The sequence below is a fragment of the Engystomops pustulosus genome, chromosome 3, assembly GCF_040894005.1.
Source record: "Engystomops pustulosus chromosome 3, aEngPut4.maternal, whole genome shotgun sequence".
NCBI classification, from domain to species: Eukaryota; Metazoa; Chordata; class Amphibia; order Anura; family Leptodactylidae; genus Engystomops; species Engystomops pustulosus.
In genome coordinates this window covers 10697263-10712798 of record NC_092413.1, presented here as the reverse complement: position 1 = coordinate 10712798, position 15536 = coordinate 10697263, and the positions used below count along the sequence as shown (strand labels likewise).

At 44.2% G+C, this 15536-nt stretch overlaps 1 protein-coding gene across 2 annotated transcripts in view; it reads right to left on the bottom strand.

The window, feature by feature from the left end:
- Window positions 1-715: 715 nt before the first annotated feature.
- The window catches only part of ITPKB (inositol-trisphosphate 3-kinase B), a 165204-nt gene continuing 150383 nt past the window's right edge, over window positions 716-15536 (bottom strand). For both annotated transcript variants that reach the window (XM_072140004.1, XM_072140005.1), the window contains 3 exons: window positions 11180-11281; window positions 10693-10764; window positions 716-4801 (listed from right to left, as the gene is read on the bottom strand). In XM_072140004.1, the coding sequence (XP_071996105.1) occupies window positions 4586-4801; window positions 10693-10764; window positions 11180-11281 (390 nt within the window). In that variant the 3' untranslated portion in view covers window positions 716-4585. The remainder of the gene's footprint in view (window positions 4802-10692; window positions 10765-11179; window positions 11282-15536) is intronic.

Genomic DNA, 15536 nt, shown 5'->3' with positions numbered 1-15536 from the left:
ACTGTAGTAATCGTAGTTCATGATCGCAGTTCTAGTCTATTGCTATGTGAGTACAACTCTGGTATGTTTCTGCTTCACCAAAGCTTGACTTTAATTCTGCATGACGCATGACCACAGCTCTGCTTTAATGCTGCATGGTTACAACTCTGTTTCATGATCATAGTTTGGCATGAGCATAATTCTGCTTTAATGTTACTTGGCCACAGTTGTGTTTTAATGCAGCATGACTACAGCTCTGGTTGATTTTATCCATTACCACAGCTCACGTATTTTGCTGCATGATCACAGTTCTGTGTCACTGTTCCATGAGCAAAATTCTGCTTCAGTGATACATGACTCCAGTTTTGCTTAATTTCTGCATGACTACAACTTTGCTTTATTGCTGCATGATCACAGTTCTGCTTCATTGTTGCATGGCCACAGTTGTGCGCTAAAGCTGCATGAATACAGTTCTGTTGCATAACTACAGTTCTGCTTGATAATGTAACAGGGGATGTTGAGTGGCAGAAATATGGCAGTGCCCATGTAAAGCCATTGTTTAAATGGACCACGGCACCTGCCAGGCTAACTGCGCAAATTTCTGCCAGCACCAATTTCTAATGTATAATACAACAGATACCTTGTCTGTATGCTGAGGACACAGTGCCCTATAGAGTGCAAAGATTACTACAGACTCCTCCGATCTTGCAAATAAAAATGACAGACGCCACAGAAGTCTCATATACATGAATTTATTGGATAAATGAGGCCGGCGCAGGCGCCACCACTGCATCCATACTGAAGCATGTACAAGATAGTATTCACAGCAAAGAAACATGTTCCAGATAAAGCCCCCTCCACATGAGAAAACACCCCCCAAACCCCTATATACAGTGACAATGCCGCAATATAACACAAAAGCTGCGCCGCCATGCTGTTAGTGTCCCGTGCAATACAAAAATCATGTAATAAATAAAAACTAAAAACAGCGAGTTATTAAGGCACTTTATAATATACAAAGGGTATAAATACAGAATCTACATGTAACAATGTAAATGTGCGGCAAATATCATACAATGTAATAAGAACAAGTCTGAGCTGACTTCTGGGAAAGCTGGGTGACTCGGAGACACATTATAAAAAAATTACAACTATGGGTAGAAAGGCAAGGTAAAAAAACATCTCTGCAGGTTCACCTAACAGGATTTATTACTTCTAATTAATAAAAACTGGTGTTTCCCATAGCAACCTATGCTATTATCTAATTGCCCAAACTCTGGTTTATTGCTGCACAGCTCTGGCATATTGCTGCTTGACCACAGCTCTACTTCATTGACCACAGCTCTGCTTCAATGCTGCATGACCATAGCTCTGCTCCAATGCTGCATGACCACAGCTCTGCATCAATGCTGCATGACCACAGCTCTGCTTCAATGCTGCATGACCACAGCTCTGCTTCAATGCTGCATGACCACAGCTCTGCCCCAATGTTGCATAACCACAGCCCTGCTTCAATGCTGCATGAATACAGCTATGCGTCAATGCTGCATGAATACAGTTATGCGTCAATGCTGCATGAATACAGCTATGCGTCAAAATGCTGCATGAATACAGCTATGCATCAAAATGCTGCATGACCACAGCTCTGCTTCAATGCTGCATGACCACAGCTATGCTCCAATGTTGCATAACCACAGCTCTGCTTCAATGCTGCATGAATACAGCTATGCGTCAATGCTGCATGACCACAGCTCTGCTTCAATGCTGCATGAATACAGCTATGCGTCAATGCTGCATGACCACAGCTCTGCTTCAATGCTGCATGAATACAGCTATGCGTCAATGCTGCAAGACCACAGCTCTGCTTCAATATTGCATGACCACAGCTTTGCTTCATTCTGGATTTGCTTTGCTTACATCTGCAATCATTGTACCAGTGCTTCCAGGAAAACTGCTACAGCCAGCTCTTCACACAGATGAGCAAAGATCACTAAAGACCCCTATAAGTTAATAGCAATCTGCATGCTACTGTATAATTGACCAAGATGACATACAAGAGAATCAGTATGGACATCACCTGTATCATGTTATTACTGGAGAAAATATATATTTGCAACTATGTTTCAGCCTTGGTCCTCACTGCACATACATTACCCCCAGTTCTACAAAAGACCCCCCCCTTTCCCGTTCCTAAGCGTTTCTTTGTATAACGAGGCTTTAGTTACAACCTCAGCAATGTACCTGACCCCTACATTACAGATAGTGTCACCCCCTCACCAGCTCCTGGGTCTGACATTCTATTGTATTACATTATGTATAAATTACGTCTTAAAGCCCGAGTGAAGCTCATCCTTCTGGCCAGCAGGTGGCGCTGTTGACTTGATGCTGTTCCGTCACAGTGTATCAGTAGGGAAATTAAGGAGGGTAATATAAATATTTGCTGCTGGCGGAGACAAATTTGGGAGTCAAAACATTAACTTAATGACCCAATAAATGAATTAGACCCTGTGCGCTGTGATATTACATCTGTGGATGAATCCCATCCCCCGGTACAGCATGTTCTGTCCTCTTGCCTACATCTATCATATCATATCCCAACTGCAGCCATGAGGTGTTATAGGATCCTATGCCAGTAGCCCCCCACCCCCTATTATTAGGGGGTATGAGTAGCATTATGTGCATACAGTACTAGGGAAAGCATCATGGACCTGCAGATCTAACTACAGATGTAGCAGAGCTGACTTTGTCATCCATCTTTGATAATACACAGATATCACAGGATCATTTCATGAACTGCGGCAGAAGACAAACTCAGCTCTGCTACATCCACAGCTAAATATGATCCTTATTGCCAATCAGTGGAATCTGTACAGAACTCTCCGGCTTTTTTTTTAACTTTTGTTGTTTTGCCTGACACATTGTAACAACCCTACCTCAATATCCGGATCCTAGTATCCTCAGAGGTTTTTGTGCAGCTCCTGGAAAATTACAGGAAACTTTTTTCAAATGTCTTTTGCATTGTTTTGGTTGAAACATTTGCATGAGTAAACAGGCGAATAAACAGCATCAGGGCATCGGGGGGTTAATTGGGTGATCCGGATATCTGCTAATGGGGAGAGCGCACAACATGGGAGGATATCCTGAGACACACGGGCCAGGAACATAACAAAGTAATGAGAATAAAATCACTAAAAAAAAAGTTGGAAACTGCTGTTCCACAATCTACCACCAGGTGGCAGTCAATACCACGAATATTAAAAAAAAAAAAAATAAGTAAAATGGAAATTAAATTTTTAAAATATTCCAAACATTTGCAAAAAAACAATCCGCTGAAATGTCTAGAATATTCTGTAATTTGGTGAATTGCCCTGCCATGTTTTTTGGGACGTCGAGAAATTTTAGAATTTTAAAATGGTAAAAGAATTCATATTAAATATAAATTTAAAAAAAATTTCCTTTTGTATATTTGGAGGTAAGTTGTGTTCTTTGTTCTACCGACCTGCATCCTGCAATGATCAGGACGGATCCTAATTACCTTTTATAGGAAATGTCTCCATTCATAATAACACGGCTGTAAAACTTTTATTGCTCTTCCCCACCTCCGCCTTCTTGTTATGTGTGTGTAACAAACCCCTTGTCCTCCCTTAACACCTTTTCATCGGCCATCATATCCTGACACAGAGTTCCAAACCCCCTGCATACAAGTTATTATCATAATACAAAATCCTGTTTACTTACAGCCACCACTAGAGGGAGCTCAGGAGCTAACTGTATACTGACCAGTGAGTTTTACCAATATACAGTATGTTGTAAGCTCAAGAGCTCCCCCTAGTGGTGAATTACATTATGTATCTCTGTATTCCCAGAGCTGAGCTCTCACCTCTCTTATTACTTATCACATAAAGCCTCAGGAATGTACCCAAAATATTTCACTTTCCTTTTCAAATTTCAAACATTTCACACTTTCTCCTCCATTTACATCCAAATCTATCGCCCCCCCTATGGACGAGAATAGGAACAGACTTCTTATAAGTGACCTTTTTAAGTTTAACATCTAATGTGGTCGACTAATCCCAAGAGCTTGCACTCTAACGATGCTTTTAGCAGCACCACCTGGCACAGCACGTAAATCTGACGCTTACCCCCTCATTACGCTCCACTACTGTGTACTTACAGACAATGTAGGTGGCCATCTTGTGGGCCGTACCACTATTCTTTAGAAAGGGGTTGATGAGAAGATCTTGGTGCCGCCTCCCCCCTCCCCTGAATCGTGATTATAGGTTTGAGGTCATGAATAGAGGGTTATGGGATAAAAATGGCGGCCTCCATTGTGTGGTGCTGGCAGGTGGTGATTCCGCTGAGATTCGGAACACTCAGACGACCCGGATTATCTATAGAATGTTCAGGTAAAAAAGAATCTAAAAGTTTCTTTGTTCTGGTGAATATTTACAAAATAAATTCCCCGATTCCGGTATAAAAATCTGATCCGGTGGGAGGGTCGCCGCGGGGGTTTCCAGTATCGGGAGATCCCTATAAACGTCCTGTAGTGCATTCATGGAGCGTCAGTCAGGAGAAGGATGACCCCCATCTCCCCCACCCCCACCCGTTAATTAGCATCGGTCTCGTCCGCCATCTCCCGGAGGATGTCTATCAGATTGTCCAGTCCGTATAGGTAGCCGTCCTCCCGGTTCCCCTCCACCCAGGAGACCCTGTGGTCCAGCTCTTGACCCTCCGGTAAGGGGGTGGTCTTTCCGAAATCGATCATCCAGACCTTGGCTTGTTCCTTCTTGTCGTGGATGAAGAGTAAGGAGCTGCCGATGACCTGTGGGAGGAACACAAAAAAAAGGTCACAATTAATTTCAAGGAATCGTCCAGGATTTGGATTTTTTTTTTAACGTGAAATCTCACCCGTTTACCTATACAAAGTCAGGAAAATATGACTCATTTTCACATGAGATGAGTCAAGTTTAGTGTTAGGGGTAACACTACTTTCGAAGTCCCTATCATCTGTTCTATCGCACTTTAAAGATAAGAATCTCCTCATTCAGATCCCATCAGGCTTATAGTTCTGTGAGCTATAGAACTGGACATACAGACAGTTAAATATAGATAGGCACTGCATTTTCAACTATGTCTGTAGCTTCCTGTATCTCTGGATCGGTCGCTCATAAATGCAGTTCCTGCCTATTTTTTAACTGCCTGTTTGTCCAGTTCTGTAGCTCACAGAACTGTAAGCCTGATGTGTTCTAAAAGATGAGATTCTTATCTTTAATATGACACCAGCAGCATGTTTCTGGGTGTTACAGAAACAGTGACACTTACCCTGTAAGCACTAAACTTGACTCTTCTCATGTGAAAACGATCATTCATTTAAGGTGCAATCCCACACGACGTAATAACATGTCCCTCCGTTCTCTTTAAGGGTCCTACCGCTAATATAACGTGCTGTGAGTGGAATACCCCTTTAAGTTCAATACCAGTTCCCCTATTGGTGGGTCAGGCAGACAAACATTTTGTAAACCAAGGACATTACAGCTTCACAGCATCAGGGCCCAGGGTTAGATCCCCATCAAGGCCAAAAGTTTTATGGGGTTTCTGATTGGTCCTTTTGAGACAAATATTGGCGGACAGTAGGCGGAGCCAATCTTCTGTCGGCTTCCCAAGGCCAACCCACTTTTTGGAGAGCAGCTTTGGATGAGAATGGAGTAAAATCACCCAAAAAAACAACAAAAGCCGAGATGTTATTATACCGACTTAACCAATGAGGGGAATTAGTTTCTCCGTTTTCCTCTCTTTCCCTGTACACGCGGCGTTCCCCGGAGCCCGTCTACTTGGCGTCCGCACCGCTCTGGTGCGCGGCTCTTATAAATAGATAATAAGACCTTTGTTGTACAATAAATGAGGCAGAAGGAGAAGATTAAGATATAAAGGCTCTGAACAAAGGATGATGTGAAGCTGCTCCCCGCAGACCTCCGCACACGTACAACCAGAGGACGTGTAGACACGCCATAACCTGGGGGCGGGCACAGAAGCGACTAACCCTGCCAGCATTTCATGGGTTAAGTGCTCAACACCTTTGTCAATCCTTTGTTTTACTGATTTCGAGATATTTTGTGTTGATTTTGCGGATTTCATTCTGGCTGTCCTGGAAAACGGTCAGCAGTGAAGCTCCGCCCGCTGCCAGTCACGTGACCTCATAACTCCACCCCTGTATTTGCACACGCTGGACCCTCACACATTGGCCACTTCTTAAAGGATGAAAGAAGATCTAGAACCTCTTGTCCGTAGCAGTCTGAAAGCCTAGAATACTGGAATGTCAGGGATTTCCAGTGCTCTAGAAGTACGAGCAATGCTCCAAAAGTATCAGTAATAATCTAGTACCTTTAATGACTGTTATGCCCTAAAACCACAGATACCAGTCACGTTCTAGAACCACAAGTATCTATAAGGCTCCAGTGATGATCTAGAACACGAACATGTAATAACCTAGAACCACACGCAACGTTAGTTAGACCAATAATTCTCTAGATCCACATGATGGAGAACCAATTAGCAGTGCTCTAGAACATGTACCTGTGACTACATTAGTAGCAGTGTGCAACAGCTAGAATACTCAGGCACAACTAGAAACAAAAGTATAAGTCGTGCTCTCCAACTATCTTATTAGTGCTTCTCTAGAACCCAAAGACTAGGCCATGCTCCAGCACCTGGGTAATGTTCCAGATGCACAAGTATTACTTATACTTCCCAGCCAAAGGGATCGGTTATGTTGTAGAAGCTGAAATCTCCGCACTGATCTGGAACCAATAATGATCAGTACTAGTAATGTTCTAGAGCCAGAGCCACAGTATATGGTATGAATAGTCCGAGGTTGCACAATGCTTTAGAGCCCTCAATTATCAGTGATGCTCTAGATCAAGTCCATGAGATGTTCTAGAACTGCAGTGTTACTTTAGAACCACAAGTTCAGACCGTTTTCTGGACCTTTACTTTGCTACTAGAATTTTCTAGAACAGCTCGGATGCGCTCCATACACTAGCGCTGTGTCTGATGATGGAACCTCTCAGTGCTCTGGAACCTTATGTCCCCATGATTCCCGGCTGTTCTAGGTGTCAGTATGTGCTCTATGTCCAGTTCCGGGTCGGCTAAGGCTGTGGGCCAGTACCGCATGCCCCGTGTTATAGCCAGGTGCTATGTGCCAGGGTGAGGTGCACACTGCAGAGTATTGACGTTCTAGGTGTACACATGGCAGTGAGTGGACACTCCTTATATAAGGAGGTAAATATCTGCGCCGCCCCACGGCTAAGCTCCAAGGAAAGTCACTGCTCCGGCCGACACCTGCCAAGACGTCTCCACACACAATGGGACGGAATCTTCCCCATGATCCGCGGATCTCAGCTCAGCCTCAAGGGTGTCAATATTTATGCAACACCAACAGGCTACGGAAGCCATAATCCTGGGATACTGCTTGTCTCTAGAGTGAGCCTTAGTACCTAGTTACCCACCTTTCACAAACTTCTGAATAGCAGGTGTAACTGAGTATATTTGTTGGTCTGGAGCCTTGGAAAGCTGGGTTACAACCCCCGTTTTGACCTTTATATTGAATGTCCCTCAGCTTTCCCAAGCTCCTGAATGGTAAATATTCCTTCTATCTTGGGTATATCTGTCAGTCTGGGATCTAGGAAAGCTGGGTGACAACCCCCTGTGTAACCCTTTTTGGCTATCACTGCGCTTTTCCAATCATCTGAAAGGCTAATGCAACATTATATTCCTCCTTTGTTTGGTGTCTTGGAAAGCTGGGAGTCATTTTCCACAATTTGTATTGATTTTTACCTAGCTTTCCTATGCCACTGAATGGCAGCTATACCCAATTTATGCAACTTTATATAGCTTTCTTAGTGTATTTGCCTGTCTGGGTTGAAGGAAAGCTAAGTGACAACCCCTGTGAAAGCTGTTATGGCACTTATATTGAATGTCACCCAGCTTTCCTAAGCTCCTGAATGGCAGCTATATCTATGTATGCAACTTTATATACCTTTCTGAGTATATTTGCCTGTCTGGATTGAAGGAAAGCTAAGTAACAACCCCTGTGAAGGCTGTTAGGGCACTTATATTGAATGTCTCCCAGCTTTCCTAAGCATCTGAATGGCAGATATACCCATTTATGTAACTTTATATTGATTTCTGAATATGTTTGCCTGTTTGAGGTGTAGGAAAGCTGGGTGACAACCCCTGTGAAAGCTGTTATAGCACCAATATTGAATGTCCCCCAGCTTTCCCAAGCTCCTGAATGGCAGGTATACCTATTTATGCAACTGCATATTTCTCCATTATTATATTTGCCTCCCTGGGGTGTGGGAAAGCTGGGAGACAACCACTGTTATGAAACCTATACTGAATGTCTCCCATTCTGAATTTACCTCTTTATGCAGCTGTATATTCTTTCCTGAGTATATCAGCCAGTCTGGAGTCCGGGAAAGCTGGGTGGCGTATATGTATTAATAGTCACCCAGCTTTCCCTGGCCAGTGCAGCAGAGTACCCGTGTCCTGACAGGACTTCATCTCATTTACAATTCGCTATTTGATTGATGCCAAATCCGTCAATGAAACCATTGATTGTGTCCTGCTCCGGCCGCGGCTTCCATGGAATATTCCATGTTGGGGGAGAGGGAGGTGGGGCTGGAGATGATGACTTTAGATGACCCCCTCTGAAGTCGTCTGAAGGGACGTGTGTCCTGGCAGCGTCCCCCCATGCAAAATTCATGCCAACTCAATGTTTAGCTCGCTAGACTGATACACTGTAACGGACCCTCAGCTGTGATGTTAATATTCACTTTCTACGTATAAAGAATTGTATGGTTCTTGAATATGTGCTCAAGTGTGGGGGGCCCATTATATTCAGACCCTGCCCCTCCCCTTTTATGGACCTTAAGTCACACCCCTCGCTTACAGGTTTCACATGAAACCCTAAAAATATAGACTCAGGGCAGACAAGAGCAAAGGAAAACACTTCCTATGAAAGTGCACTGGAGGCGTGTCCTCACACAGCTGTGCTCTTTTCTCTCTGCATGGAGCTGCTCCACCGACCCTCCTCTCTGCTTTCAATAAAATCTATTGCAGGTTTCAGATGCGACACAAATGCAGTCCCTTTCAGCAAAGAGGCTGTGGAGTCATTGATTGCAGAGAGCACAGAGCACAGCAGTGTGTGGACACTCCACCAGTACAATTCAGGAATATAAATCCATATATCACAGTCCTGCTGCAACATACACAGAGGTCTGATTACACCTCTCTCCAGGGACAATACCTAACAGTGGCTTCAGAGAGCACAGAGCACAGCAGTGTGAGGTCTGATTACACATCTCTCCAGGGACAATACCTAACAGTGGCTTCAGAGAGCACAGAGCACAGCAGTGTGAGGTCTGATTACACATCTCTCCAGGGACAATACCTAACAGTGGCTTCAGAGAGCACAGAGCACAGCAGTGTGAGGACACAGGTGCTGTAAATGTAGAGAATCCACAATCCTGGAATATAAATGCACATATCACAGTCCTGCTGTTACTGACAACATACACAAAGGTCTGATTACACATCTCTCCAGGGACAATACATAACACTGGCTGCAGAGAGCTCAGAGCACAGCAGTGTGAGGTCTGATTACACATCTCTCCAGAGACACTATATAACACTGGCTGCAGAGAGCTCAGAGCACAGCAGTGTGAGGTCTGATTACACATCTCTCCAGAGACACTACATAACACAGGCTGCAGAGAGCACAGAGCACAGCAGTGTGAGGTCTGATTACACATCTCTCCAGGGACAATACATAACACTGGCTGCAGAGTGCACAGAGCACAGCAGTGTGAGGTCTGATTACACATCTCTCCAGAGACACTATATAACACTGGCTGCAGAGAGCACAGAGCACAGCAGTGTGAGGTCTGATTACACATCTCTCCAGGGACAATACATAACACTGGCTGCACAGAGCACAGCAGTGTGAGGTCTGATTACACATCTCTCCAGGGACAATACATAACACTGGCTGCAGAGAGCACAGAGCACAGCAGTGTGAGGTCTGATTACACATCTCTCCAGAGACACTATATAACACTGGCTGCAGAGAGCACAGAGCACAGCAGTGTGAGGTCTGATTACACATCTCTCCAGAGACACTATATAACACTGGCTGCAGAGAGCACAGCAGATTATGACAATCCTTTCCCCTACTGATTTTGCTAACAAAACACACAGATGTATGATTACATATCTCTTCAGGGGCAATAGACACCACTGGCTGCACAGTGCACAGCAGTGGGAGGACACACTCCCAGTGCATTTGGAGAAGCTACAACCTGGAAAATAAATCCATATATCACAGTCCTGCTGCTACTATACACAGAGGTCTGATTACATATGTCTCCAGGGACAATACATAAACTGGCTGCAGAGAGCACAGAGCACAGCAGTGTGAGGACACTTTCCCCCAGTACAATCCTGGCATATATATCGATATATCACAGTCCTGCTTCCACTAACAACATACACAAAGGTCTGATTACACATCTCTCCAGGGACAATACATAACACTGGCTGCAGAGAGCACAGAGCACAGCAGTGTGAGGTCTGATTACACATCTCTCCAGGGACAGTGCTGCATTGTCACAGCTGCTGACATGTTCCCTTTACGTAGCAATAAACACAACTCACCTCATGGGTCTTGAAGAAGACAGATTGTTCTAACGTTCTCCTTATGTCTTCTAAACGGCTCAGGTAAGACTTCTGCAGAGATAGAAGCACGGGTGAGGGTGACACTTCCAAACTTGACAGCTGCTCCTAGGATACAGGCAGAACCCTGCCCAAAAACAAAGTGCCCTGGGGGTCGATCTGAGATCCTAAAATCTAGCCCAGACCATTGGTATTGAACTCTGTTATATAAAGATGTACAGAGATACATCCCACCAGCGCAATATTAAATGCAGCTCTGGATGTGACTGGAGTATCAGCTTGTCAAGAGGGGGGGGGGGAGTCACAATGCAAGGAGGATACCATGTAGTTATTGGAATACCCCTTTAAGGGGATCTCTACTGTTTGGTGGTGTAGTTCCCAAATAGCACTACACCTCCCTACAGGTCATTGTTGGAATTACAACGTAGCCCTGCACATACAATCTATGGGTGGGAGTCCTGACACTTACTAGAATGTTAGCATTAGCTTTTGTAAACTCTCTGAAGGCGGCCATCACTTGTTCCCGGGATTTAGTCTTCTTAAAGTCTTTGTTCACACTTCCATCTTCTTTCTGCAAAAAGAAAAAAAAGAGTTTAATCAGTGTTGATTAAACTGCAGTGTAAAGCATGGTGAAGAAAGAAAGCAGTAACCTGAGCCTCTCATAACTGCAGAAGCGGAGAGATGTGTAATCAGACCTTTGTGTATGTTGTTAGTAGCAGCAGGACTGTGATATATGGATTTATATTTCAGGATTGTTCTGGGGGTGTGCACTCACACTGCTGTGCTCTGTGCTCTCTGCAGCCAGTGTTATGTATTGTCCCTGGAAAGATGTGTAATCAGACCTCTGTGTATGTTGTTAGTAGCAGCAGGACTAAAATATGGATTTATATTTCAGGATTGTTCTGGGGGTGTGCACTCACACTGCTGTGCTCTGTGCTCTCTGCAGCCGGTGTTATGTATTGTCCCTGGAAAGATGTGTAATCAGACCTCTGTGTATGTTGTTAGTAGCAGCAGGACTGTGATATATGGATTTATATTCTAGTATTGTATTTGGGGGGGTGTCCTCACACTGCTGTGCTCTGTGCTCTCTGCAGCAATTGTTATTTGTTCTCCCTGGAGAGATGTGTAATCATTCCTTTGTGTATATTGTTATTAGCAGCAGAACTGTGACATAGTGGGGCAGATTTACTTACCCGGTCTGTTCGCGATCCAGCGGCGCGTTCTTTGCGGTGGATTCGGGTCCGGCCGGGATTCATCAAGGTAGTTTCTCCGACGTCCACCAGGTGGCGCTGCTGCGCTGAAAAGCATCTAAGCGCACTCGAGTTCACCGGGCCGGACCAAGTGAAGGTAAGTGCTTCCTAAGCGACACTTTTATTGTTTTAAATGCAGCGGTTTTTCCGAATCCGTCAGGTTTTCGTTCGGCCACGCCCCCGATTTCCGTCGCGTGCATGCCGGCGCCGATGCGCCACAATCCGATTGCGTGCGCCAAAATCCCTGGGCAATACAGGGAAAATCGGCGCAAATCGGAAATATTCGGGTAACACGTCGGGAAAACACGAATCGAGCCCTTGATTCATATTTCAGGGTTGTATCGGGGCTGTGTCCTCACACTGCTGTGCACTTAGTTCCCAGCACTGAGCTGCTTCAAAGCCTCTTTTCACCGATCTTAGTCACCATTGTAGCATTCAGCCAGAAGCCTGCAGAAATGTTTTATTAAGAACTCATGGGCAGGGGTGCGGAGTAGTTCAATGCAGAGAGCACAGCTGTGTGAGGACACAGCCCCAGTGCACTTTCAGAAGCTACAATCCTGGAATATAAATCCATGTTTGACAGTAACAACATACACACAGGTCTGATTACACATCTCTCCAGGGACAATACATTACACTCTCTGTGGTTTTACATGGTCACGCTTGCTGACAGGTTCCCTTTACGATAGAAGTTTAAATGAAATTGCCAGAAATCTGTGCTGTTATTTCTCCTGGAAACCCATAAATTGATTGGCAAACGTGTGTATGTAGTTTATTTTCGGAAACATCCAAAAGAGTCCTGAAAAAAGAGGATAACTCTGTGGCTGTGTTCACATGTTGCGTTTCATTTGCCAAGGCCCCCACCCCGAAATGCAACATGTGAACACAGCCAGAGAGTCCTAGAGGGGTGGACATCTGTCCTGCACCCTGTCCCCTCTAGGCGCTCAAGGTACGTTCACACGTTGCGTTTTGGCCTGCGTTTTCATCGTATTTTGAACGCATTACAACAGCTGAGGAGAGGTGATTTGCTTAAGGGTGATGGCAAACGTGGTGTTTTTGGACCGTTTTTAAGCATGCGTCTTCAGTCCGTTTAAAAACGCATCCGTTTTTGACCATTTACCATGCATTTACCATCTTTGTAGATAAACAGGTTCAAAGCAGCCAAAGGCATTGTAAACAGTAAAAAACCAGGGCTGGATTAATGGTGGTGGGGGCCCCTGGGCGCAAACTGGTGGGGGCCCTTCCAACAATGTTTTTGGAAGTATATAGCCTGCTAGCCCCCTGTAGTATGTAGCCTGCCAGCCCCCTGTAGTATGTAGCCTGCCAGCCCCCTGTAGTATGTAGCCTGCCAACTGGTGGGAACCACTTAAAAAGTGAAAGTGGCGGGGGCCCCGGGGCTTGAGCCCCATGAGCCCCTCCTTTAATCCAGCCCTGTAAAAAACACATGCGTTTTAAAAATGCATGCACTTTTAAACAGACTGAAATGTGTTAACACTGCGTTTGCAAATGTAAACAGTAATGTAATAAGGCGAATCACCTCTCCTCAGCTGTTGCTATGCGTTTCAAACACAATAAAAACGCAGGACATAACGCAACATGTGAACGCGGCCGAAGTCATCCTATATGAGACATCATTAAGTGACCAGCGTATTGTATACAAAAGGGGCAGAACTATCCCCAAAAACCGCTGCTAGTCACGCCCCTTAAATGGTGACGTCAATTGATTCCAAAATTTCCAAGAGGAATAACATGGGGACAGTCGAATATAACAGAATTTTATTCCTGATAATTTATTTGTTATTCCGGTGTGGGGGGGGGGGGGGGCCTTTTTAAGACGCTGGAACAAAAAAAAATACAAACAAATCCCTGACGTCTGTTTTAGCTGAGGGAGGCGAGAATTTCTTCAAATGCTAAAAAAAAAACTGCAAGAAATGTGTTATTTGAGTATTTTGCTGCATCATGTGACGCTTAAAGGTCACGTCTGGTTTTGTGGTTGGCATCCAGGAGCCGGACGTTAAAAAAAAGAGAACGTAAACACAAATTTTCGCCAGAAACTTCTTCTGCAGCTGATAAACGACACAATAATGACTGTAACATTGTGTAACTTGTTTAATGGGCTGCTACAGGGTAGTTCCATATAATACTGCAATATGAGCGGAGTATTCCATGTGTGAACAGATACTAATCTCCCTGCGATACACTGAGGAGATACCATGGTGTTTCAGCAACAGAAATTTGGGGATAAAGCGATACAAAACGGTATATATTGCATTTTATATGGAAAAAAAACTAAACTTAAATCTCTGTTTGGAAATACATTAATTAACACTGCCTCTAAAATACTCTGCACTGCTGTGAGGATGTTCGGAGTAGCTGGGTTACACTGAGTAGCGCCAGCCAATAAGATCGCTGCTCTTATTTTTTCTCCTGCACTATACAAATGATACCTGGAAGCAGATTGGTTGCTAAATTACACCTAGAAGCACTAACCAATCAGATCACAGCTTCCGTTTTCTCCCTTGCTCTATACAAATGACAGCTTGAAGCAGATTGGTTTTCATTTCCCATCTCACATTATGCAGATAAAACCTGGCAGTACATTAGTTACCAACCAATCACACAACTGCTATTATTTTCTATTCTGCATAATACAAATAATTACAGGAAACAGATTGGTTAAAAGATTTGACATAGAAGCACCAACCAATCAAATGGCTGCTTTCATTTTCTATCCTGCACTATACAGGAAGCAGAATGGTTGCTAGGTGTGACACTTCCTGGTTTCACAACTCAGGCCCTGGTAGTTGACTGTTCAAAATCATCTAACTTTATCGCTCACAGTGAGCAAAGTGTAAAAAAAATGTATATAATACAGAGAAAATTCTAAATCTAATGTAATAAAGTATTGCCTTTTTTTGGAATTAGAGAGGTGGAGATACTAATTGAACCCTCTACTATTAACCAGAACTGAGGTTGCGGACCCCCCCCCCCCCCCCCCCGTCTCTGTACAATGGCGCTTAAAGGACATCTACCACCAGGATGAAGCATTGTAAACCAAGCACACTGACATACTGGCGCGTGCCTCCTCTGGCAGGATCCGCTCTTCTTTTAGCTTCTTATGCCCTGTTTTTTTAAAGTATTGTAAAATTATGCAAATAAGCCTGAGGTGCTCCAGGTTCCATAGGTGTTAATGGAGCTTGGATCCCCTACGGGGCTCATTTGCATAATTTGAAAAGCCTTTTTTTTCTCAAAAACAAGGGTATAGGAAGCTTAAGCAAGAGCGGATCCTACAAGAGGGGGCACACACCAGTATGTCAGTGTGCTTGGTTTACAATCCTTCATCCTGGTGGTAGATGTCCTTTAATGCCTCACAACAATTAATGTGGGTAGCGAGGGACAATTGAAAATTCCTGTCATTTGTGACATTTGTATTCTGGCAGTGGGCTCCAGGCGCAGGTATTTCTTTATTAAATCTCCATGTATTTAGCTTCTGGCAACATTCACACTGTGCTCCATGTAAGGGCAATTTCCAGGGACTGCAGTAAATTGAATTTATTTCATACTGAATCCTCCTGC